The sequence below is a fragment of the Aythya ferina genome (assembly GCF_964211825.1).
Source record: "Aythya ferina genome assembly, chromosome: Z".
Classification (NCBI taxonomy): domain Eukaryota; kingdom Metazoa; phylum Chordata; class Aves; order Anseriformes; family Anatidae; genus Aythya; species Aythya ferina.
The window spans coordinates 11,731,653-11,758,055 of record NC_140299.1 but is presented as its reverse complement, the minus strand read 5'-3'; the positions used below and the strand labels follow the sequence as shown (position 1 = coordinate 11,758,055).

The 26,403-nt window shown below is 38.7% G+C and overlaps 1 protein-coding gene across 1 annotated transcript in view; it reads left to right on the top strand.

The window, feature by feature from the left end:
• Positions 1–26,403, top strand: part of ADAMTS12 (ADAM metallopeptidase with thrombospondin type 1 motif 12) — a 172,304-nt gene that overhangs the window by 112,520 nt on the left and 33,381 nt on the right. The window contains exons 13-16 of the mRNA XM_084503757.1: positions 7,215–7,348; positions 15,877–15,997; positions 21,434–21,678; positions 23,028–23,169. Of these exons, the coding sequence (XP_084359883.1) occupies positions 7,215–7,348; positions 15,877–15,997; positions 21,434–21,678; positions 23,028–23,169 (642 nt within the window). The remainder of the gene's footprint in view (positions 1–7,214; positions 7,349–15,876; positions 15,998–21,433; positions 21,679–23,027; positions 23,170–26,403) is intronic.

Sequence of the window (26,403 nt, the reverse complement as noted above, 5' to 3'; positions counted from 1 at the left end):
ATGGAGAAGGTTGTCCTGGATGCTACTGAAAGTCAGTTAACGAACAAAGCAACTATCAGGCATCATCAGCTTGGGTTCATGAAGGGAAAGTCCTGCCTTAGTAATTTGATCTCCTTCTATATGATACAGTCATCCATTTGGTGGATGAAGGGCAGGCAGCAGACGTAATCTTTTGGGATTTTAATAAGACCTTTGATAGCATTCCTCACAGCATCCTTCTGTACAAAGAGCAAGAGGACAAGAAAGCTGATATCAGGGCTGGAAGGCATGTCCTGTGAGGAGAGGCTGAGGATGCTTGAGTTGTCTGCTTTGGAGAACGGGAGGCTCGGAGGCGACCTCATTGCTCTCTGCAACTTTGTGAGCAGGGGAGGTGGAAAGTGTAGGTCTCTACTCCCTGGGAACCAATGACAGGACACACGGAGCAGCACAAAGCTGGACCAGGGGAGGTTCAGACTGGACATTAGGAGCAATTTCTTTACCATACTGATGGCCAACCACTGGAACAGTCTTTCTAGCAAGGTGGTTGATGCCCCATGCAATGTTGAAGATGCATTTGACAATGCCCTCAGTACTTTTACTTTTGGTTAGCCCTGAAAAGGTCAGGCAGTTGGACTCTATGATCTTTGTAAGTTCCTTCCAACTGAACTATGCTATCCTATTCTATTTGAAGCATCCTCGATTTTGGTGACCTTTTGCCAAATCCTTCAAATATCAAGCAAATATTTCTTCTCTGGCTTACAAGGTTTTTTGTCTATTTTTGTCTATGTTTTCTCAGCAGCCAGAATTTCAGTGTAGATCTGCATTTCTCCCTCATGATCTATGAGGTCCACAAAATAAATATAAAATAAAAATAAAATAAAATAAAAATAAAGTTTGCAACTTCATTCTTACATTCTATTAACATCATTTAAAGTGTTTTCTTGCTACTAAATTCTATCTTATCCTGGCTTCCTCAGGTCAGTTTTCAGGGGACATGCATTTAGACAGAGAGTTGGCCAAATCCTGTGCTGATCCTTCATCTAACATCATTTTGTATGACTGTTTATGGCAGTAGGTAGCTATTGTGGGCGTAGTGCTTCCAGTTTTGTCCAGCTGTGTCCAGCTGTGTCCAGCTATTGCACTGAAGTACATCAGGCAGTTTTTCTGTCATTTCAAATGTTAATTTTCTGTCACCTTTCAGTGTTTTCTAACGGTGTTCTGGGCACAATAACTTCAAGTAGGTTGATCAGTCAGTTCTCTGTCTGAGATGGAGCAGTCTGAGCCTTTCCTGTGTTTGTTCAAAACAAAACAAGACTTTGAACAAAAGCAAACCAACAGTCTCTTGTAAACTCCCACAAAGAGAGCTGATGCTTCAGGGCTCTCAGTCTATACCATCTTCCCTTACTTTTCCCCCTAAATAATGCCATCCCATTTTAAAGAATTTTTGGAGTACTCTGTTCCTACTTGAAGCTTGCAGCCAAGAAGGTTTTGGCTTGTTTTATTATCAGTTATTTTCAATTCTCTCACCCTGTACACGTGATATAAGGGGAAAAAGAAAGTGTTTTGAAGCTTTACCAAACCCTGATTGATGTAACAGGTTTTTTTTTGTGAAAAGATTTAGTTGAGATGAAACCATGAGATAGAAATTTTCTAGATGCTGTTAATTTCTGCTTTCCTTCATCCTTCTGGAAAAATGGTAAATGGTGAAAGAAACCTTGATGACCATCTCTCCCATCTTTAATTACATAGTTTCCTTAACCAAGTTATAATGATTGTCACTTAATTAAACACCATTTAAGTGTTCTTTCCCACTGTGTAAATTGTACCTTCATAAAGATTCTCTTGTAAATAGTGAGATGCAACAAGTGGCTTTAACAAGCAACTGGAAAGGAAAGAAGTGGGTCATACCTTGCTGTTTCCTAGGCCAGCTATGGTTAAGATTCTAAATACTTTGAGATTTTTCCCTCCTGTTTTAGACGAGTTTGAGCTTTCTGTGGGGACTTGCACAGTCCTATTGTAGAGTTGTCCTGGAGCACAGAAACCTGTGTGCTCATGCACCTGAGTATCCATGGGAATGTCAACATGAAGGGAACTTGCAGGTTCAAGAATTTTTTTGGTGTTACGGTGGCTCTGACCAGGGTATCTACTGAATTGTTCTCATAATTCTGGCCCCTGCATTGACACTTTAGTCAGATTTTGGTGCTAAATGACTTATGTTGTCATCAGGCTGAGCCCACATCTATTTTTATCATACCTTTTGACAAATTACATTTATCTGAACCTGATAGCTTCCTAGGACTTAAAGTCCACATAGTCATCATGCATCTTACATTAAAGTGATTAAAGTAATCATATAAACACCATTCTTTTCTCAGTGAGTGCCAGGATCATCTAATTCACTGGCAGATAGGGGTTATGTAGCTAAAGAGTGGGAAATTTCATATTTCTTCCAAAATACGTCTGTGTGTCAAATACGATCTGTACTGATATAGTCACAAGGCTTCAGCTAACAGTGTAAGATAATGCCTCTGCTGCCATTGCTTTGGAATTACATTTTCTCTTGCAGTTCCAAGTTTGTTTATTGTGATAAGGTAGTTTCACCTTAGTTTCTTTTTACCTGTTTTGTCTGCTGGGCAATTGTCTTTTCTAATTTTGTTTTGGATTTCCTCATCCCATTCTGACTTCTCACAGACTGGCAAGGATTTCAAGAGTAGAGGCCCACCTCTTTTATTCCTTTAGAAGCTGGGAAACAACTATTGAAGCCTTATCATCTGCTGGCAGACAGATTAATCACATCCATCTCAGTCAGGTTAAGTTGGACCCTTCCTGCATTCAAACTCATGGAAGTCAGCTAAGGGAAATGTTTGAATTTTGTATTTCTGCTTAGAGCAGGGAACATGTTCTTTTCTGGTTATCTTCATGTTATTTTGCTTACAGTTGGTGAATCTGAATTCTATTCTGCTATATGCAGGGAAAAAAAAGCACACATGTTCAGCTAGGGCCAATGCAATGCCAGACAATCTGGATGAGGTTCACAGAAGAGCGAAATGAAAGACAAGCAATTTAAAAATTATAGTTTAAAGTAAAGGCAAGAAAAAGGCAAGTGCTTCTCCAGAAAATAGAAGATTGAGTGATTTAAATACAAAGTGCTTGAAGATTGTTTCTAAAGGTGTATCGCGTACATATCCCTGAGCTAGTAGAGGTACAGGCTAGCAAGCCTGCATGGCTCCATGCAGTGTTGTGCTCAGGTCTGGAAGCTACAAAGCCTCAAGCAGTTTTATGCCCTTGTTAACTGACTTTGAAAAGCAAGACCCCATGGTCTTATTAGCTAGGTTTGAATGTAGCTCTTCTGCTTTAACCATCAAGTGAAAAGTTTCAGCATCAAGTTTAAGCCATTGAACTTCATACTGCAGCTTCTGAGCCCCTCAACTCAAGAGGGGGGAGAGATAGTACAAAGAGAGTCAAGGGAGAGCAGGCTCCTGCAGTTCTTCATGCCTGTGAAAGGCAGGAGAAGCAGTAACAGCCAAAATAATACAAGAACACTTTAGATAACACATTAAGAGTTCTTTATTGCTGGTCATGTAGAAGCTTAGAGGAATTAATGTTATCATTTTATATTACAACACAAACAGGGCATGAGCAACCTAAGTGGCTTTGATCCTACTTTGGTGTAGAGAAATTTCAGGCAGAAATCTGATCATTACTGAATGTTTACAGGTTGGATGTAGTATTCCATGTATATGCTGGATTGCAAGATTTTCTGTGTCTTTTGGCTTAAAAATTACTAAAATGACAGCCTTTTTGTTAAAGTCTCATCATGAATTAACTAAGTTTACTGAAGACATGGAAACTAAACCAGCTGCTTTAAGGAGTTCTTTTTGAGCAGCCCTAATGCAATGCAAACCCTTGCATTGAACTCTGTTTAGTCTTTTTAGTTTTTTTGAGGACTAAAATAAGAGTTAGAAAATGTGAATTCAATGCCAGTCTTTGCTTTTGAGTTCTTCCATCATATGAGGCAAAGTATTTTCCTTGTATGGCAGTTCTCTATCTGAAAATAGTAGGTAAGACCTTTCTATACCTGTATCTGTCTCATGTTTAAAATGTTAGACGTTTGGAAGACAGTGACTGATTCTTGTGATGTTTATTTACAGCCCTAGAATAATTGAGGCCTGATACTTCATCAGATCCTTGAGCTCAGCTGTAAAAAAAATAATAATGATAGATAAGTAAATAATTTCAGCAAATGAATGGCTAATACAGTGTTTGGATAATTTCCTCAGTAGTGCCCTAATCAGCCTCCCATGCAGATGAAATAAGAAAATAGCTTTAAGAGTGAGGACAGTAGTATAAAATATTGGATAGGAGTGAGTCTGTGGGGAAGGAACAATAATCTCTCATTTCCAGTGGGTCTTAGTAGAAAACTTACAGGAAGAAATGCATTTGTTGTATAGGTAGGATCTATATTTAGATGAATTACTACAATTAGGAAAAACAGGAAAGCTTTCAGGTCTACAAAGCTCTTCTTTGATTCATGAGGCTTTGCAAGTCTGAAAGTTTGCTTGTTATTTATTTTTACTTTTTCATTTGGCTTAGCGAGGAAGATTATCTTTCCCTACAAACTCTTTCTGAGTTATATACTTAGACCATCGTCGTGACAGGAATATGTCAGTAGTCAGCACTGCCTGTTTTTTCTTGTTCATTGATTTCTGAAATGAAATTGGATACAGTCTTGCTTGTTAATGTCAACATACAGCTAGGGAGGAGATACAGGTATCAAGCTACTACTCTACATATTTCATTATGAGCCGTGTAAAAGCTGAAATGGCTTTAAGCAAAGTCTGGATCAGTCAGGATGCATTTTTAACAGGTCACAGACTTGCCGGGATTCTTCTGTTCTCCTTACTATATGAATACTGTGACTAGCATTTTAAAAAAAGGTGTGGTGAGAAGATGTTAGTGCTCTAAAGCAAACTTTAGAGCACTAACATAATCAAATTAGCCAAAAACCAATTTCTCTAGGTAAAGGTAAAATAAATTGTATTGCTTATCAGGACTGTTGTTATCAGAACAACTGGCAGAGGTTATGGCTGACAGTTTTCACAGACGGTCTGAAGACTGATAAGGTTTACAAACTTAATGTTCTTGCTTGAGATTTTTACAGTTCAATCTCTGTTGATATTCTTGAATGTGACTGATTATCACCCTAATTTCCACCAGTGTCATTACCTCAGTCTCCTCTGCCTCTAATCCCTCTATTGCCCTTTCTTTATTAAGAGATCATTATTTCAGAAGCCACAAGCACATCATTGTTGTCAGTCTTAAAAAAACGTTTAGCTCTACTGACAAGAGGGAAAACAAAGCTCCTCATTAAGGTTTTGGATTTTCTGGAGTATCCCCTTTTTATTTTTTGGATCCCAGTTTTAAAGCAATGCTGGTTACATGAATGAGATTAATAATGTTAAAGTTCAGACTGTGCAGGAGTCAGTGCTGGTATTGCAAGCACTTCAGGGCCAGGAGCTGCTGTCACTTTTGTGCACTGCATGGTGCTGTGTATGTGTTGGTGATGTACAAACCAGAGCAATGAAAGTGAATTTCCCCCTTCAAAAGCATAAGCTCTTTTAAAGGAAATGATTTGGTTTCTCTGCATTAGCAAAAAATTGAATTTCTCGCATTACTAGAAACTTGTCCAATTTTAAATACAGCTCTTTGTATGACACAAGCAAGGTCAACAAAGGAGGAAGGGGAAACAGAAATCCATTGTCTAGGATATCAATTTATAGTTATCCCTCATTGCTCTGAGACAGGGGAGCAATTGTTGGCTATCTGGCATAGGATGAAAATGTCACTCAGCACAGGCACCTCTGTAGCACCCAGGGAGATTTTAGCAAAATGGCTCAATACGGTGCCTTGAAGTTCCTACTAACTGGCAGTTTTAAGGCCTACTGCTTTGCTCAGCAAAGGATTTTGGCTTGCTGAACATGAACAAATTGCTGTGACACTTGGTTAGTTCAGGGTCTTGGAACAGACCAGGAGCAAAAGATGGTTCTTCTGCTGCTGTCCCTCCTGGATGTGACAGGGGATAGCTTTTCTTTCAGTCAGATAGCACTGAGTGGGGCCTAGAGGGAAGCTGGGAAGGAACTCTTTGTCAGGGAGTGGAGTGATAGGATGAGGGGGAATGGCTTTAAACTGAAAGAGGGGAGATTTATTGTAGATATTAGGAAGAAATTCTTCACTCTGAAGGTGATGAGGCACTGGCACAGGCTGTGAAGAGAAGCTGTGGATACCCCTGGTGACTGTGCTGGAGGGTTTCTATTTCCTTGGCTTTGACCATGGTTTCAATTCTAGCTCATCTTCTGTGCTTACAACTGATTTATCAAACTTGTGTCCTTTGACTCACTTAAGCCTGAGATTCAAAACTTCAGGTTCCCAAAGACCAGCATCTATGAAGTGGGGCAGGTGCCTGTTTGGCTCTTTTTATTCAGTGTATAGACTAGGATAAGGCTGGGCCCTTACAGAGAATCACAAATTGCTTTTGCTGCAGTTTTTCTCTTCTCTGTTGCACATCTATACAAAACAAGCCTGGATATGTCAGACCCACCAGTATTATCTCCATTTCATAAATTGCCAACCAGGAAAAAAATCAAGTGTTTGAAATAATTTATTAACTGCCAGCAGGTATCTGAAATTAAGCAGAGATGTGACCCTTGACTGACAGGCAGAAGATGAGAAGCAATCATTTCACTGCTCACTGAGAGGGGTTGGCAGCACTGATCAAGAGTTATAAATTATCTGAAATCACTCAACCATCAGCTGATAAAAACCAGTTTGCCTTGGCAATCTTACTCCCAAATTCCTCCTTTTCCCCTCACTGATGACTGTTGTTTTTGCCAGTTTCCTGTCCCTTTCTCCATCCCAACTGATGGCCTTATTACTGCTCAATTCAGCCAGCTGGATTTTAATATATCGACAACAGAAAGGGTGGAGGTGTGGGAGGTCTGATGGTACAGGGCTCTATCTGCTTCCTACTCTAGTCATGTTTATCAGACCTCTGCTACTTGCTAGTTAGCATTACTATGATTGCTTTGGTAACTGAGTCTAGTTATGCTATTTCTTGTCAGCAAATATAAGAGAAAGCTAGTGGATGGTGCAGTGAAGATATACGGTCATTCTCAGTGCATTACACTTCAATGTCCTGCTGTAATATTTTCTGAGGGAGTATTTTGTTTTCATTTCAGCAAACCCCTGTGAGCTCCACTGTCGCCCAATAGATGGCCATTTTTCAGAGAAGATGTTGGATGCAGTCACTGATGGTACTCCTTGCTTCGAAGGAAGGCACAGCAGAGATATCTGTATTAATGGCATGTGTAAGGTATTGGGTATGTTTGCATGTTTCTTTCTCTACAATTTTATGTAGTTATGGGAAAATACTTAATGTTTTTGTGGGTTGTGGTTTTTTGTGTGTTTGTGTTTGTGGTGTTTTTTTTTTGAAGAACCATGGCAGGCATTTCATTTTATTGCATTTTTAATGATCATGGAAATAAGTTCATAAAAACAACTTCTCTCAGTAGACGTGAGAGTCATTTCCATTAGTTTTAATGAATCCATTAGCCTGAGGGCTAATTATTTTTGGTACCTTTGAACTCTTCTTTTCTTCTTCTGTTGCTTTAAAACAACAGTTAAAGATAGCCTGTTTGTTTTTGGTGAAACATTTTCATGAATGGTAGCTTTAGGGTTGTAATTGGTGTCACTGCTATATGTGGTTTTATTTTCAAAATGCTGTTCAGTATTGCACACTATGTAGCAGTTCTGAACTGACTTGTAGTAGGATCAGACACTTGCTCTTAAAGACAATTAAAATTATTTCCCTTTACAACAGTAAATTGAATAATGTTGTACAATGAGGTAACTGGCAAACATGTGGTATGTAGCTCAATAATGTTCTGTTTATTGAAGAATAAATATAAGGTTCTCTGCATATTCTTCATGTTGGTAGTTAATATGCCTCATAACATTAGTCCCTCAGAAAGCAGTAATAAAAGATTTGTTCTAAGTTTTCCTTTCAGAACATGCCTTTGTGAAAGGGAGTTACTGAGATCCTGCTCCGATTCACAGTGAAGAGTTTCCACTTGGCTTTACTAAGAGCCAGGATGGGCCTTTTAACTGTGATGGTGAAAGAACTGACCTGCTCGTGAACAGCTCAAGCCAGCTTCAAACAAACCCTGCTGTATTGAAGAGTGTAGTAAATGTCTCATACTGTATCAGCACTTTACTAATGAGAGGCCAAGGAAGCTAAACCCAGAAGGCTGTTTTTGTGATGATATGCTTTTATGTTATGATTTCCAGCCTAAAAGGGTTGGGATCATTGTGGCTAATTTTAGCTTCCATATGCTTTCTGTATTGAACTTTGCCTGTGACCATTCAAATTTTTGCCTATTTTGGAAATAGTAGAATGATTCACAGATTGGAGTTGAAAGGAAAATTTTAATTGCAGTTTCTAGATACCAGATATACTTCAACATAAATAGAAAGGCTTTGAGTCTCAAGAACTAAAAAATTTCTTCCATAGTACTGACACTATCATAAATATGGTTTTGTCAGCCTTTCATATGTTGACTACCACTTCAGATCTTCTGACAAACAGGTCTAATTGGAATCAGAATCATGGAGTGAACAATATAATCATGCAGCTGCCACAGATGAGAGCCAGCGATGAATAGGTAAACCCAAATATCTCATATCTCTGAAAGACAGCGTGTCTTTATATAAAAAAATGCCCAGCATAAAGCTTGAGGAGAAGCTCTTTCAAGTACCTCTCAACATAATTCACTAATATTTTAGTCCAGCTAGTTAAACACAATAAATACACTGCAGATCATGGTCAGTAAATCTAGAAATACATTGAATATAATTAGTCTGGTACATAATTCTTGTACTCCAATAGCAACATGTTGCTAATAACGTGGAAAAAGAGTTCACAGACATTAGCAGCAGTGTCTAATAATGCCATATTCTGGTTTTCATTACTTTATCTCACAAAAGTACTTCACATTTGTTCTAAGTCCTAAATAACACTTCAACCTGAAATTTAGTAAAAAACTGAAAGTGGTGAGATGTTGTATGTTAGATCTGTCTGTCCATACTGCTCACATATTTGGTTTGTGGAGTAGTTCCTATTTAACAACGAATTTCAGAGTTTTCATAGTTGCTGGGGTGGGGGAAGATAGGTAGACTCAGTTCAGTCAATAATCTAATCTACTAAATTCAGCTGATTTTAACCTGATTTTTCAGATAGCCATGGTTTTGCTCGGAGCAGACAGAGAAATTGTTCTTACCTAGATGGCTAAACACGGATTGAGGTACCTCATTTTAGTTACCTAAGGTATACTGAATGGTTATCTAGCCATCCTGGTAAATCAGTGGGAAGTACAGACACCAGTGCTGACTCTTTTGTCCTTTGTGATTTTCCCAGTATTTGGGGCCTAATTTTTCAGAAGTGCTGCCTATGCCTCACTGCACAAGGAAGTTTTCCTGTTAGATGTTGGTATGGTATTTCTTTAGAACTTCCTGATCAGAAACAAACCAGAACTGGTAACTTACTTGAGAACCTTGTAGAGAAGACAGTTGGGCCCTCTACTCTGTCATTTACATGTAAGAGGAATTCCCTGAATGTATAATAGTGTTAAATCACCCTGCACTGGGAATAGAGACTGCAAAGGGGAACCTCAATGCTACATGCCTGCAATTGCCACCATGTTTTCCTTCCAAGTGGAAGAGGGATGCAGTTCCCTTAACCCTTTTATTCTGTTCTCACCTAGCTTGGCCTTCCTTCTTGGACCCAATCCTGTAACTTAGAAATGGAAGGTGGCAACAAGATCTGTTAGTAATGTTACCTAAAATTGTCAAGATATATCATGACTAGTTTGCTATTTAACCATATTTCTCTGCACTCATCTTTTGGGTGCCTCTCCCTTTATTTGGAAGATTGTTAAAGAACATAACCTATCTTTACATGTTTAAATTATATGTCACAGACTCTGATTCTTATTAGAGCACTTGGCTGCTCCCACAGAGACAATAAGCAAAGATACTGCCACTGTAGTATGTTTGTTGACTACTAGAAACTACATACATGAGTTTTCCAGACTGAGGAGTTTGGTTAAACATGCCATGGCATTGTCTAAAAGTGAAAACTTGGTGAACACACTGAGAGTGTGCAGACATTGACAGTGGAGGACCTGGCATCTCTGCTGTTTGTAACAAGCATTCGTCTCCTGCACAGAATTTTAATAGGTTTAAATGACCTTCAGTCATGCAAATCTGTAAACTGTTCTCTGTGGTAATGTGCGGTTATTATATTGAGAGATTAACATACTATTGAATTACACAACCATTGTACTAGGGAGGAAAGTGTTGTGTGTTTTTTTTTTCCTTGTGCTAAAAAGCAGATTACGTATCTCAATCTTTCTGTAGTACTTTCACTACCATTCACTATGGTTCAATCTCCTCTTCCCACTGCTAGCCCAACAGGAAATTGATTCAGAAACATCTAGACAAATTATAAGGCACATCGGGGCACATCTTTCCCTGTTCAAGGCAATCTTGTGGCCAACATGACAAGATCATGATTTCTTTATTTGTAGACCAGTGGGGGAGACAGATGGAGGAAGAACTTAGAAGCATAACATGGGATTCACGTAACTTTGATATTCAGGCAGTACATCCAGGACATACCCTTCAGTGAGAGCAAGAACTTTTTGTATCTGCTCCCCACAGCCAGTCTGGCACAAAAGTCTCTCCCTCTGGAAGTGGCAAAAGGGTAATATCTCTGGCTATTTTCCTTTTAGTCACCAAACAGCGGGAAAAAAATTGTTTCTCCTACCTGTAACATAGCCAGGCAATTCAAGTCATTATTTCTGCCTCCATACTGTGTGGTGGGACCAGTAATAAAGCCAGTCTCAGGTGTGTCAAAAAGACTCTTGGTGAATGGGGCTATGACAAAGGGCTGCAGGGAGTGATGATGAATTGCAATGCATATACTATGGCACAGAAGGGTTTCTTGTTAGCACAGCATGTTTCACAGGCAGAGGGTGCACAAGAGCATATGTGTAATACAATCAGAGGATAATTGTTGCTGTTTTTTTCTTGTTTTAATAACCTGTGTTTAGTCTCCAGATCCTCTTTAACAGGCAATTTGGCATAAATTTTAGGCATGCTTTTTAAGGCAGTTTTAAAATATATGGCTTCTGCGTATCTAAATAGAAGATTGAGGAAAAGAAATAAAAGGGAGGAGGAAGCATCTAGAAATATATCTGACAAATAACAAAAATAATGTACAATTCACTGGAGCAAGAAGGTAAAACCTGGCCTGAAAATTACAGTTCAATTAAATGTATTTGTAATGAATGACTGCTAAACCTGTTCACTCATGAAAATGTACACTTTGTGATGGTCATTAATGGCCTTGTAAGATGATGACCTGCTGCTAGATATAAAGGTCATTTCACCACCGGCAGCACCCCTGTAGCTAGGAAGTAAAGTGGAGGCTTTACTTACTGTGACACAGCTATGCAGATGCTTCATTTTGGGGGACCCCTGCACCACACCCTGCTGTGCTTATAGATAAGTCTGGTGATGTCTGGTCAGGTGCAAGCTGTTTCAAATGTCAGAGGAAAACCAAAATAGAAGCCTCTATGGTTATATTTGGAAAGGACAAAGGGATTCATTCCCTTTGTGTCACAAGGATGTCATGTTTTGATACCATGGATGTGTTAATAAGGGAAATGCATGGCAATGTGTGAACAATCTGAGCTGGTACAGAGTACATACAGCCCATACAGAGACACTAATTGGCACCCCAAAGGCAGGAAAGTGATCATACTGTGGTAGTGGACTCTTTCACCAGTGACAGCATAGTATTTCAGGACTAAATTGTTCAGTGCTTGGGGATTTTCATACTATGTGGTGGTCACAAAGGAAATATGCTCAGTTATGTTCATTTCAGAATGTCTGATTGACAGCTCACAATAGATAAATTATATCTGGGTGTAACCACAAGAATGAGCAGTAAATAAAGGTGAACAGAAACCTTTTAAGAACATGGTAGAAAATGCTTATTTGACAAAAATGATAAAACTTCAAGACGTCTTTTTTTGAGGTTCAAAAGAGAAGCTCAAAAACACTCACTCCTATTGTCCAGTAGCAAAACATGAAGTGTTGGAGTTCCAATTCTAGATTTTTCATTTGCATATTAAAAAAAAAAAAAAAAGATAAAATCTATTTAAAAAAATCAAACTTCAGCCTAAAACATTTTATCCCCAACACTGTGTTTAATAGTGAATGTGTTCATAGAACAGAAAATAAACTTCAGCTTGCTGGACTCCCCAAGGAGGCTGGTTACTGCTCTGGTCTAATGACAAACCCGACAATGCTGACTTTGATAACTGCTTGTAGACTATTAACAAATGTACTGATAGTACAGTAGATACACCAGAAAATGCATCTTTTTCAGAAAATAGCTACATGTCTACCTTTTTATATTCTTAGAAAGTACTAAATATAAACTGTAGTGAATACTTAGCTCATAGGTGAGGAGTTAGATCTCAGCTCTTGGCAAGAGGAATAATCATCTTGCACTTATCACAGTGGTGTCTGAGTACTCTGAATACTTCATTAAATCCATCCTTGGATGAATAGCTACATGCTTAGAGGCAAAACTGTGGTCATGAACCTTCTTAGCATGTGCTTATCACTGTAACATTCTGTGCTGCTTGTAAACATGGTCCTTGGTACTGAGATATGTCTGCAAAAGACATTACAATAACAGTGAGAAAAAAGTTTCCCCTTTATTTCACAGAAGGGAAAAGTTTTTTTTCCTTCTGTGAAATAAGAGTGAAGTGCCTGCTGCAGATCCTTTTGACACAGCCATTGGTTTTCATAGAAGGTTTCAAAGGTGTTGGATAAGTCCTGTCATTAAGTGACAGATGAGTGTTTCTTGAAACCTCTGTAAAAATGCAAGAGACATGGTTTAACACCTTTGTTAACTTGGGGCCTTTTCATGCTTTTATCTTTGCAGCTTTTCTAGCTGTTCATTAAATCACTCGTGCACAGAGGAAAAGCTCAGGTGTTTCTACTATCTTTCTGTCATTTTAAGAGCAAGAATATGAAGAAGCCTTTATACTTAGATTAATCTAATAGATGGGCTTTCCTGTCAAGAGCTTACAGAAGATTACAATAGCTGAAGTACTGAAGGTGAAATAGGATCAGAATCAAAAGAGGGGATGCCTGGATTTTCATACATAAAGAGGCTCAGAGAAGTTGGCAGGTACCACACCTGAAAGCTTATTTTAAGAAAAATCAGCAGAGAAAAACTTTTAACTACCACCAGCCTGTTGGTTATTCATCTAAATCAGAGGCAGTTTTCTGTTGAAGGCTTCCAGATGTCTTAGATGCTGTTAATAGCTATTAAATATTGGACACCGGGCGGCATTCTGCAAGTTCAGCTTACTGTGATGATGGTACAAAATCAAGGAGCTTCACTGCTAAAAACAAACAATCAAACCACAAAAAAAAAACTTGGTAAGAATTGATTTAGGATCTGTGAGGTATGGGTAGCATATTGGGACTCAGCCTGATATTGCAACAGAACAGAGAAAAGGAGAACAGAGAAAAGCCTCAAGCTCCTGTACAAGCATTATCCACACACCAGCCAGAGAATGTAGGAAGGGATAAGATTTGAGGCAAATGTCCATCTTCATTTCCCAGAGCAACAGCCAGGTCTCTGTCCTTCAGGGCTTGGTTTGGCCCAAAAATGTGTCCAGAATTACATCTATTCTCTCCAAGTTAAATATAATTTTATTTATTTAGTAAATACTCAACAAATCAAGAAATGTAACATCTATGGGATTGAAACTATGCACTAATTCATGTCAAAATTTGAAAGTGATTTCAGTCTGAAACTAGAATACAGAAAGGAGGGAGCAGAGAATGTGGAGTGACAGGAAAGTCGACACATTCTATTGTGTGGTTTTGAAAACAAAGCATTTTGACAGTTCCCCCAGAAATTTACTCTGAATTTTTTAGAAAAAGTTTTTAAAATTCTTAAATGATTCCCCAGATGAAGCATGCAAGGAGGAGGGAAGCAGACAAAATAATTTGTTGGAATGTTCTTCAAATTAAGCCAAAAAAAGCAGTAAGTCCTATTTATTATTCATGACTGAAGACTGTGCATTGCCTGATGCACATTATCTGCATGAGAGTGTGCTACAGAGGAAGCTACGATGTAGGGATACACATAGCAAACATGGAACAATACATGGAGATTATTTTAGTTGGAAAGCCACAGCCTGCTCCTCAGTAATGATGATTAGCTCTGGTACAAAGCACTGTTAATGTTTTTTAAAATTCATTAATATGGACTTGTGACAAAAGCAGTTGAAATGCAGATACCATTTAAAGAGCTTTAGGAGCTCAAGTGTGCTGTTATGTGGTACACCCTTTGGAAAGCAGTACTATAAAAATATAAACCTGCAAATTTTAACAATACATTACAATCTACCTTTTGTGTTATAGTATAACTTTTGCAAAGTTTCTGAAGCTGGCTATTTAAAGCCTTCTTAAATAAATTTTAGGATCCTTTCCCTGGTGTATTTTTATAGTTTTATCTTATCATGAAGCCTTTCAAAGTTTGGGGGATGATTTTCTTCCCACAGCTGAGCTCTGTTCATGTCAGGAGAGAGAAGTTTCAGGGAAATCCAAACCCTTGCATTGCCTTATTACCAAGCTGATTCAGATGATGAAAGGTTTTTTGACTATATATGAGAAGGGAGCAAACTGTTCAGCTGTGCCTAACCCAGACGTATTACACTTCTACTTCTCTGGTGAGGGCATGTGCTACTTCTACTCAAGTAAATGGATATAAAATTCAAGAATCATAAAATAATTTTCATACCACATTTTAAATATGAAAACAGGTTAATCTTTAACTTAAAAAACTTTGCTAGTTCTTAAAGAAGGATTTGCCCTACTCAAAATTAAGAATTTTTCTCTCTTGCTTTGACCCCCTACCAAGCATCATGAACTGAAAAATTGATCTTTACCAGAACTTTCTCTCTGATACATTGTCCTATGTGGGCAAACTGGAGAAGCAAGTGTCATGGGTGTAAAACTTCATGCCTGCTGAAGAGTTTCACCTTGCCAGGGGGTTGTCTGCAGTAACTGTTCTGCACTGGGACTGCCACAAAAAACTGGCATGACAATCAGAAAGTGGTCTGTCACATCTTGAGTTGCTTTATATCTTTGGATGGGTGCAGTTGTATAAGTTCAGCATGTTCAGGAAGTGAATCTCCAGCAATAACCCCCTGCACCACACCAGCATTAACACAGGTTCAGAGCTTCTGTTCCTGTGCACAGCTTTTGTTTTACATTTGTTGAGAAAACAGACCAGAGATACAAAATGTTTGCATTAGTCTGTGAGCATAATATTGGGTTTTCTCTGTGGTACTGGTGAACCTATCTTTTGGTTCCATTACTACATTGTAGTCCTGGGAATCCATGGTTGTGTCTTCAGCATAAAAAAGCAGACACAAATCCTAGATGTTTGGGGCAATCCTAGTTGCTGAGGCCATTTGGGTAGCACATTTCCATCTCAAGCATATGAATCTAAACACCGCTGTATGTTTCATGGCATGGTAGTGTTGATTGTGTTTTTTTTTTGTTCTTTTTAACATCATATTAATCCACAGGAGTTTTACCTAGATGCAATTATCTCTATTATTAGTTTCTTTATGTAGAATATATACTCTGCCGCAAAATTGAGTCTCCCCATCTTAGAAGAGGACAGGGTATGCTGAAGCTTCATTTTGGAGACCATATTTATTCTGAGACAGTTTTTTCTTCCAGGCTGTCGGCTGTGATTATGAGATAAATTCCAATGCAACTGAAGACCAGTGTGGAGTTTGCCTGGGAGATGGTTCTGCCTGTCATACAGTGAAGATGACCTTTAATCAAAGTGAAGGATTTGGTAAAACGTGTTCTTTTCTTAAACTCTTCCATTGATGAAGTTGCTTTCGACATTAAAAAAAAAAAAAAAAAAGCTTTTCATTGTAAACTGAGTGATCAATCTGCGTAGGAAATAGCAAGTGGGTATTTCACAGTGAATCCTGCTTGTGCCAGAAAAGATCAGTGGTCCGTACTTTTTAAGTTCACCTCATCTAATAAAATTTATGTCAGAGACTAACAAGTCCTATTCAAGTTACACCAATAAAACCCCAAATAGTGAGTGCATTTACAAAATGAATGTAATTAATGCCCTTGGAAAATCTGGACTGAATCTGTAGACAGAGTAAAGCACCAAGAAAATGCTGTGCTGAGTGCTTTGAGAGTTCATTTCCAAGTATCTTAAATGTGATAGCATTGGCTCTCGTGGCCATGTACAAACTCTTCCCCATGCAGAATTTTGTATCTGGTTTATATAAAAGTTTCTGTGGGATGCCTCTGTGCTGGAAGGGGAGAGAGACCCCCTGCAGGGAGGTCTTTCTCATAAGAGGGGAGACCCCCTCTTATGGAGGTCTGAATCAGCATCTGATGAACCAAGCCCTTGTTCACCAATGCCAGTGAGACATTCAGGCCTTTAGTTGCCTTCTGTGGGATGAATTGGAGCCAAAAAGTCTGGAAGAGAGAGGGGTAACTAAAACCGAGAAAGAAGAGTGATGGTGAGTTGGACATGGGATGAACAGCTTTAAATGGAAAACCAGTGGATATGTTGGATACATTCCTCTGCTCCCGCCACTCACTCTGTATCCTGCAGATGTGATGATGTGACCACACAGGTGGCATACATACATGAGGCTTACAAAGAAAAATCTAGAGCTCCTTTTCTTCCGATATTGCAGAAATCCTCCAGCCTCTGATCTTTTCCTACTGCTACTCTAGAATTTACTCTGCCTTTGTCTGTGTGCAGGTTTTGCAAGGCTGCAGATGATCAGAAGTTTGCTTTCAAAAAACAGCTTTTCTGAAATGGTCTGATATATCTATGCATGGGAGGATAGCTGTCTCTAATTTTATTCAAATTCATCTTGTCTTGTATCTTCATTTATTTTTTCCTTGCCTCAAGATTCAATAAACCTCACTAACAGATACCACTGAGGAGTATTGAATGTTAAGGAAAATTATTTAATCACTTTCTTTAGATATTTTTTTAAGGGATAGCTTCTGTAGATTCTTTTCTTTTCTAGAGAAGTCAACTCCATAGCAGAAAAAAATTAGGAAAAATATCAGGAAGGGAAAAGGTTGGTGGGCTCTTTAGCTTTTAAGGCAACATATGAATCTTACTGTCTTACTGATGTTAACAGGCATGAAATTGAGAAAAGGAAAATGCATTTTGTTCACAACATCTGGCTTCTTTTTGTCTCTGACTTGCAGGTACTGTGATGTTCTGTCATACAGCACAGATTTATGACACAGCGGCTACTAAACGGTTTATGTAAACATAAAGACTTCAGGGACATAAATTCAGTATAGCTAATGAAACTGGCCCAGAGTACAGGATACTTGGTGCCATCAGCAGGGAAGGAAAATGAGTTTTTTGAATGTTTAATGAGAATTACAAAAGCAAAGCTAATATATTCTGATCTAAAGCTTTCTTCAGAACTTAGGCCCAGCAGAGTCTTTCTTGGTTCTGGTACTGGACCAAAGTTTATTGTCTCTGCAAGACAACTAGGTTGCCAGATCAGACTAATGATACACTAGGAAAGAGCTTTAAATACTTCAGCCTTTCACTTCAGGATAGGTTTTACCTGAAGTCTTAACCTGCCCGTGTTCAGGAAAAAAAAAAAAAAAAGAAAAAGGTTTTAAACACATAAAAAAATTTTTTTTTATGTTTTTATTCAGAGTTTCTTTCAAATGCCTTTCTTTTGGATGCAAAATATGGAAAGCTGTCCAGGAATTCCCAACACAGCCGTAGGAGTGACAGTTTTATCAGTGTAGTGGGTTCGGGTAGAGTTTTGTGTTGGAAAACAAATCAGAGGTCTGATTTGTGCAAATGGTCTTAGCTGTTGGCACTAATGCTAGCTAGTATGCAGTCCACACTAGGTTTTCAGCAAGTTCCTTTGCAAACCATTTATGTTGCTTCAGCTGAACTAATTGGGCCAAAAGATTGCACCATAAGCAGGATCTAGAGTTGGGCAAAGAAGATACCAGTTATCCTTTGATTATTATAAAACTCTGCTTTTTTTTTATGGTAGGGTATTGTTGGGGGGATGAGATTTTCCTATTACTCACATTGTTGTGGTGGCTGCAGAGGGCTATTGTTCCATACAGCAGACCATAGACAAGGCACGCAAAGTCTTTGGAAGGAGAATAAATGGCACTTCTGAATGAGGAAAAGCATTGGGGTAAAAGAAAGACTGAGATGTGACAGATATAGGTTTAGGACTGTGGCAAGTGAAGCGTAGAATAAATGGGTAACAAAAAGGCAGAAGAAATTTTAAGATAGTGATGTGCAAACAAGGAACTGTGGCTGTATTTGCCTTAACCTGAAGGTTTATCTTTGGCTTGTCACCTTTGACCAAGCTGATTGGAACTGAATCAACACTTGCCACGGTCCCTTGCTATCCAAGTGCAAATGGAGGTCTGGTGTGTTTTTGAGATGGAGTCTGGACATAGCCATGCAAATATGGATCCAAGAGATTGGAAGGTCTTCTGGATCCTCACTTAGGGAACTGTCTCTGAACTAGAATTTTTTTCCCATGGCCATCATACACTGCAGTGCTCTGTCTGTTCCATGAGAAGGCTGTATGTAACTGTACAAACCTGATAAACCATGGGGAGTCTGTGCTGTTTTCCATGTAATATGCTTGTGATATTGCCTAGAAACAAGCTCATAGGAAAATCATGCATCAGGAACTCACATTTTAAAGTGAGAAAGTCACAGATATGACAAACTGGAGAGCAGGATGAGAGCTGGTGTGATAAGGAGAAATAGCTAGATTGTAATCTGATCTACAATACATTGCTAACCACCTCAGTGAAATTACTTCTGTCTCACAGCAATGGGAAAAGAGAAACAAGCTCTTTGGTCCTAGTAGAGCTGTGCCTACGAGGTTTGCATGAATTTATTCATACTGTGCTCTCATCTGTGATTAGGTGCATATAGCTTTTCATTAAAAAGGAAAAGATTAATAGCATCTGAAAGTTGCCATTTCACAGGTGTTATGATAGCACCTAGAGCTTGGATGCTCCAGGATTTAATGAACACAGCATGTAGGTTAGAGAGCTGACATTTTAACTGTTATTGAATCTCAAATTACTAGATCGTTATCAGATGGAACCATATAACCAGGAGCAATTATATAAACACCATCTACCTCATTATTAAACAAAAAAATAAATTATTATGTTGAATGATAAAGTCAAAAGCTCTTTCCTGATTAGCTTTCCTTTCAGAAGCAGGTAACATTCATTGAGAAAGAGGGTGAGGTTCTAGGAAATCAAGAGATAATTTAGCTAGTCAAAAAAGGAAGGTCTAGGGGGAAGGAGTGTGGTACATTGACCAAATGTAACATCTGTCACAATACAGCTGTAATATATTTAAAATCAGGTTTATGAGCAACAGCAGGTGATTCAGACAAATTGTTATGCAAAAACTTGAGACGATACAGGCTTTATGTTAGAACCAAAACTGATTGTTTTTATATTTTGTGTTTTGAGCAAATGTTATTCCAATTACATCTAGAAAAAAAAAAATCTGCTGGAAATAGGACACCAGGGTTGCAAGGCCAAGTTCTTGGGACATGATACAATTAAGATTTTGCATGCTGTTTTAATTTGGCATACTTGTGAGTATGCCATCTAATCAAGTCTTTATTCACACGATCACACACTGTGCTTGTAATATGTCTCCACTGCACTGAATGAATACAACATTTGGGACAATCATTAGACCTTGGTTGTTTATAATAGACCTAGACCTCTAGTTTCCTATAATAGAAGTTATTCAGTAATCCTAAGGATTTTGTTATTCCCTTCACCTATGAAAGACTGAAAGGTTTAAATTCCCATGGTCAGTGTAGAAAACTTGTAAAAGATGGCAACCAGAGAAAACTCTCTCTGTTTAACATTATTCACAGGAAAAATATATTGAATTTAATTAGGAAGAGCCTGAAGCAGACAGATCCAGATAGATCTTTTTTTATTATTTTTTTTCATTATACCATTATCAAAATATGACAGTAGGACCAACACATATCACCTTATAAAAGAGCAGTAAGGAAAATTCAGATGTTAAAGACTTTGGGACACTTACTGCAGTAAGTTATTTAACAGCAAAGGGCATATTAGTACTTCAGGTATGTGGATAACATTGATTCAGAAGATCACTAAGTTTGGCCAATATGGTATATGTCAGTGTAATAAAAGATGATGTGCTTATTTCACAAGAAAGGTGAAGGGGATGTGATTCTCAGACTTAATTTGTGACCTCAGCCATGTGTGATGAGAACTGAGGAACCACATACATATACTGTAGCCAAACTTGAAATAAATCAACCCAAACTGCAGCACACGCTCCCAGGGCACCTGCTTGAAGAGCTGGTCTTCCATCAGATTTCTTAAGCCCACCCAGGAGCAATAGCAAGAAAACTGTTTGAGTTTGTGTTCAAATCTGTATGCGAACTTCCTATTTTTACAGTTTTCATTCAGTAGCAATAGTAGTTACCTCTAAGATGAGAAGCACTGAGCTTGATTTCTTGTATTGCCTGAAGTACAAACAAAATTCTGTAATAGGTTCACTGTCTTTATTCTTAACACACATACCAATAACCTTTTTTTACAGATACTTTTGCCCATGAATGAAGAGCTGTTGATCTTTCTTATAAAACTCAGTAATTTATAATAATGTTTAACTAATCTTAGTGATTTGAGGCATTTGAATGACTTTCAGGTTTTTGTAGCAAAGCTATGTAAGGGAAATAGTCACGGAGAAGTAACTTAAGACAAGGGATGTGAAATTATGTACATCTACAGATGACAGATGAAAATGTTCCTTGCAAATTGAAAAGACCTTTCCTACAACATGCTGTTAACCTACTGGGACTCCATAGCCTTTCTCCAGAGCACTCACATTGCAGTATGCCAGAGGCCTCAGGTGTGTTTATAAAGATGTTGACACTTACCAATGGAGTAGAGTTCATCTGGTGCAGCTCAGTAAAGCATTCACCTCCATATCCCTTCTAAATGCCACTATCATGGCCTAAACACATCACATATTCCCCAACTGATACTGGAAAACCTGGCTTGGGAAGTCCCACCATTAACTAACTGAAAAGAATACCTTGAGATAAAAGCTTTGTGATAGCACATTTGTATATACTTTCAAACAAAGCTGATGTTTTAAAATATCTGAAGTACAATGCAATGTCATTTTTGTGGTTCACCTCCCTGTATCTTTTTTGTCTCTTAGGATATGTTGATATTGGGCTAATTCCAAAAGGCGCAAGGGGAATCAGAGTCACAGAAGTTGCAGAAGCAGGCAATTTCCTCGCTGTGCGAAGTAAAGACCCAGAAAAATATTACCTGAATGGAGGTTTTATCATTCAGTGGAATGGTGAATACAAAGTGGCAGGAACAATATTTCAGTATGACAGAACAGGTGATCTAGAAAATCTGACTGCTCCAGGACCCACCAATGAATCTATATGGATTCAGGTAAATAGGTTATCTCTAACAGAGCCTGCTGGGTTTGGATGGCAGCGGAATGTATTGGGGCTTTGACACTGAGGCTGGAAAAACGTGTATATTTTTAGATAATGATATTAGCATGCTGTCTTGCAAAAATCACTTAAGCTATTTAGGAGAGAAATGAACATGTTGATTGAGAAGGCAATTCATCATAACTGAATGTCAGAGTCTGACTATTAAAAGCAAGTATAATTCAGTGTGGCCACTAGGATAGGAATCCTATCATCTGTTGTTGGTCAGTCCTTTGCCCAAACTTCACAGTCTCTTATGCCAGTTTAGACCAACTGCTGTGATGTGAACTGGACCCAGAGGAAAAGTAACTGTCATAGAAAAGCAGCTGATTTCCGGCTGGAAACAGTGAGAGCTAGCAAAGTGACAGCAGTGACAGCTTATACTGAGCAACAAAGTACAGCATTAGATAGACAGATCAATAGTTTACGGTAAGTAAAATGGATCTGTTTAGCATATACTAAGGTTGCTACCTTTTATTTCTCTTGTATTGCTTTATAGATTCTAACTTAAACGTAACCAACTTCTGTTAATCCTGCAAAACAATATTTTTAAATTGCCCCTTTGTTCTGTGAATATATCTTTCTTTCATGGCTTGTTTGCCTGTGTATCCACCATGCCATTAAATAAGTGCTAGATGGGCACCACTTTCACACCTTGAATGTCTGGAGAGAAGGCACATCTAACATGTAACTTAACAATCACTGTCAGGAGCAAAGCCAAGGAAACAATTAGAAGGAAGAATAGAAGTTCATTGCCTCACTATTCTATCCCTTGAAAATGTTTTTCTTCTCTCCCTTCTGTTGGCCAAATGGTGAATTTATTGGGTGGCTCATCTCAACTGGAATTTTCCTGTTTAATCCACAAACACTGAAAAATAATAAAGCAGTATTTGAATAAAATCTGTGGTTTTATGATCTACTGGATATGTTTAAAATTTTTTTCATATTGTAGGGTTATTACCATTTATAATGGTGGTTGGCAATAGCTCTTAATCAGCAGCGCATTTGCCAGTGCCTTGGATGGACTTTGCATTATCTTTTCTTACAGTTAACAGGATGCCAATTATGTTGACCCACTTATTCCCACCTATGCTTGCAAAAGTGCCTGGCAAATAGCTGTGTCTTAGAAAGGCCCATGTGTGCACCACTGTCAGCACACAAATGGAAGATTTGCTGGTCTGAATTTCTGAACTGGTGGTAGCTGCTTTAAACCTTGCTGATTCTTCTGTTTTCACACTTGGAAAGCTTTGGACCAGTAGATTATTATAATAATAAATAATTAAATAAGCTGCACTCTTTCTCCAGCTGCTTTTTCAAGAGACTAACCCTGGAATCAAGTATGAATACACTGTACGTAAAGAAGAAAGTCATGAGAATGAGATTGGAGAGCCAGAGTATTTTTGGCAATATGGAGAGTGGACAGCCTGCAGTGTTACCTGTGGAAGAGGTAATTCCTCATTTTCTTTTTCTATTAATTTTTGACTTTGCTACTGGCCAATTTCATTTTTGCTTTAAATTACCTGGACAGTGTTCTATTTCTTTAAGAGGTAAGGTTTTACTTGCATTTAGTGAGAAAGCATACATTGTAATATATTTTGGCTTTAAAATAAAATAAGTTAACAAACCTATTTAAAGCAAGTGGCTTTGTGTAGTATCTGCCTTGAAATTCTCAACCTCTCCGAACAAAAATGAAAACCTAGTTTTCTTTTCCTCCTAACTTATTGCCAGTATTGTTTGCAGTAATCCTGCTTACCAGCATGTTGTGGTTTAACCCAGCAGGCAGCCAAGCACCACACAGCCGTTCACTCACCCCACCACAACTCCCAGTGGGATGGGGGAGAGAACTGGGAGGAAGAAAAAATAAAAGTTGGTGGGTTGAAATAAAGACAGTTTGAAAGGACAGAAAAGAAAGGGTAATAATAATAATGATTATGATTACGATGATAATAATAGTAGTAGAATGTACAAAGCCAGTAATGCACAATGCAGTTGCTCACCATCCACTGACCAATGCCCAGCCCATCCTCAAGAAGCTGTCCCCCCGACCCAGGTCAGCCACCCCATATTAATTGTGTTTTATTTTTTATTTTTTTGAGACTCTCAGCACATAGCACCATGTGCTTTCTTGTTAGCAAAAGAAAGCTTTTTCGTTAGGTACAAAACAAATGTTTTGCTTAATGGCATGCTGTATGTTTTAGCTCTGTTACCTATTTGTGGATAATGTTTAATATAACAATTGACGTGATAACAAAAAGGGGGGGGGGGAAAGTGTTATTAGACTGCTTATTATGTTTTTATTCGACATCTGCTCTGCTTTTCCCAGAAGTGTTTCTCACTAAGTAAATTACAATCCTGTGCACTACCTTCTGGCTAAAGAACTGTGTGATTTGGCTTTGATTTCTAACAACCACATGATTACTTAAATAGAGGACTGCAGGATATGGGGCTTTTTTGGTTTTTTATTTAATAAGTGGCTTCCCCCATTACCGTCTTTGGACTCTTAACAAGTATTTCTTGAGCTCATGGCTTTGTTTTCTGCATAGGTAGAAATGATGTGTTTTAGGAAAGATAGTGAACTTCTTGGTATGACTGCACAGGGGAACCAAGAGGTGCATAACAGTTCAAGAGCATGGAAGCCTTCTCAGTTCTTTGTGTTCCTTCGAGGACAGGAGGAAAGGAATTAGTAGACCCTTTGCTCTCTTTCACCTTAGATATATATGTTCATAAGAGGCGTTTGAACAGGCATGAAGAAATATGTGGTCTACTAATGTATAATGAAGTCAGGGTATTGTCCCTTACTCACTATTTAGAAAAAAAAAAAAAAAAAGGAAACCCTGGCATAGAGCTTCAGTACATCACTTGAACCTGGGGAGTTCTGATATTACAATCTGTTTTCATTTCTCTGCAGGTATATGATGCTTAATCTGACTGTGCTCTGGGCTGCCTGAGTGTGCACTAAACATGCTGTTGTATTACCTTGGCAGTGAGTCTGAGTTAGCTCTGGCCCTCCAAGGCACCACACCAGTGAAGTAACATAGCAGGCTTATGTCTGGATGAGCAGAGTACAAACACATCAGCAAAAAACACCTGGAGCTCTGCTGCATGAGAAAAACAGGAAGTAACAGCAGAGAAGGAGTATTGGGAAAATGTTAATGCTCCATCAGCATAGAAATATGGAAACTCTAAAGTCTTGCCTCATTTAGCAAGTAATGGTCATGGTAGTAATCGTTTATGTAGAACCAGAAATTCTCACACAATTGCACAGTATTGTGTTTTGATCCCCCCAAGTTGAGCTCAGGAAAGAGAGGCAAAATAAAGGCAGAACTGAATGTTCCCAATGTTGCTCCATTAATCAACACATTTCCTCAACTTCCACAGAACTACCTTTTAGGTTTGAATAATGAGATTGATTTTATCTGAATGTACAGCCTGTTTAGATTCAGAATTTAATGCCATTGGCAGCAACAAAGCTGTAGTGCCAGATCTCAGACATTTAAAGATTTCCGTAAGGTTTCTAAGATAAAGTGCATTGAAGTAGGCAAGAAGATTATCTTCAGCTATCAGTATGCTACCTGACAGCCCTAACTGAAGACAAACCTTTAATGGGGATCAAGGAGATAAAAAAAGTTGCATTTGTTTAGACTAAATGTGGTAGTGAAATAACCTTCAAGGACTTATGCAGTCATCATTTGGTAAATAATAAACTAACTGTTTTTCAGGATCAAAAGGAGGGCCAAGAAAGATGAACTATTGAACTAACTCTGATGGGTATAGTCAGTGGGAGAAATTGATCCTTACCTAGAATTTTTTTTAGCAAACCTGGGCCTGTCTAAAGATTCATTGAAGGCCTCTCATCAGCATGGGTTGATATGGTAGCAGTAAATCCAAGAGCCCTTCAGTCTTCTGTAGCAACAGAGATCAGGACAATGCAAGCAAATTATTTGCAGAGCCAAGAGAGGAATACAGAGTTAGAGAGTGACAAATGGGACTGGAGACACAAGAGCAGGCTGATCCAAGAAAGCCTCTTCTGTCTTAAGAGAAAAAGTAGTTCTAACCTCATGATACATTTCCCTTGGATATGGGTCTGTACCTGGAAAAATTGCCGATGATGCATAATGTCTCTGTAGAGTGAGGTTGTCCCTTCTCAGAATGACCCCGCGGAAGCTCCTTATAGACATTTTCTGAAAGGCTCTTGGCCTCAGGATAGCACCATGGGCCTACATTGCTGTGCTCTGGCCCATATCCTTCCCCAATTCCATTGCAACTGTGAAAGAAAAGAAGTAAATGTGCTTAAGTTTTCTAGCATCTCCTTCACATGCCCCTGTCTTTTGTAGTCTCAGAGAGAGAGTGAGTCTGACCAGCCCACAGTAACAGTATTTAATAGGGAAAAAATACAGTCTGAAAAATCAATGTCCTTAGGGACAAAGGAGCTGAACAGAGATAGCAACTCTTTAAGGATGTTTTTCTTAGACCACGAGAACTCTCCAACCCCTTGTGTAAAAAGTGAGCAGGGAGGGCAGAGGAATGGGATGGCTGGGCAAGGACCCTCTGGTCGAAATGAGGTGTGCACAGGCAGTGGAAGCAGGGACATGTGGCCTGGAAAGGGTACAGGGATGTTGTTCTGATGTGTAGGGATGGGATCAGGAAAGCCAAGGCACTGATAAAGCTGAGCTTGGCAAGG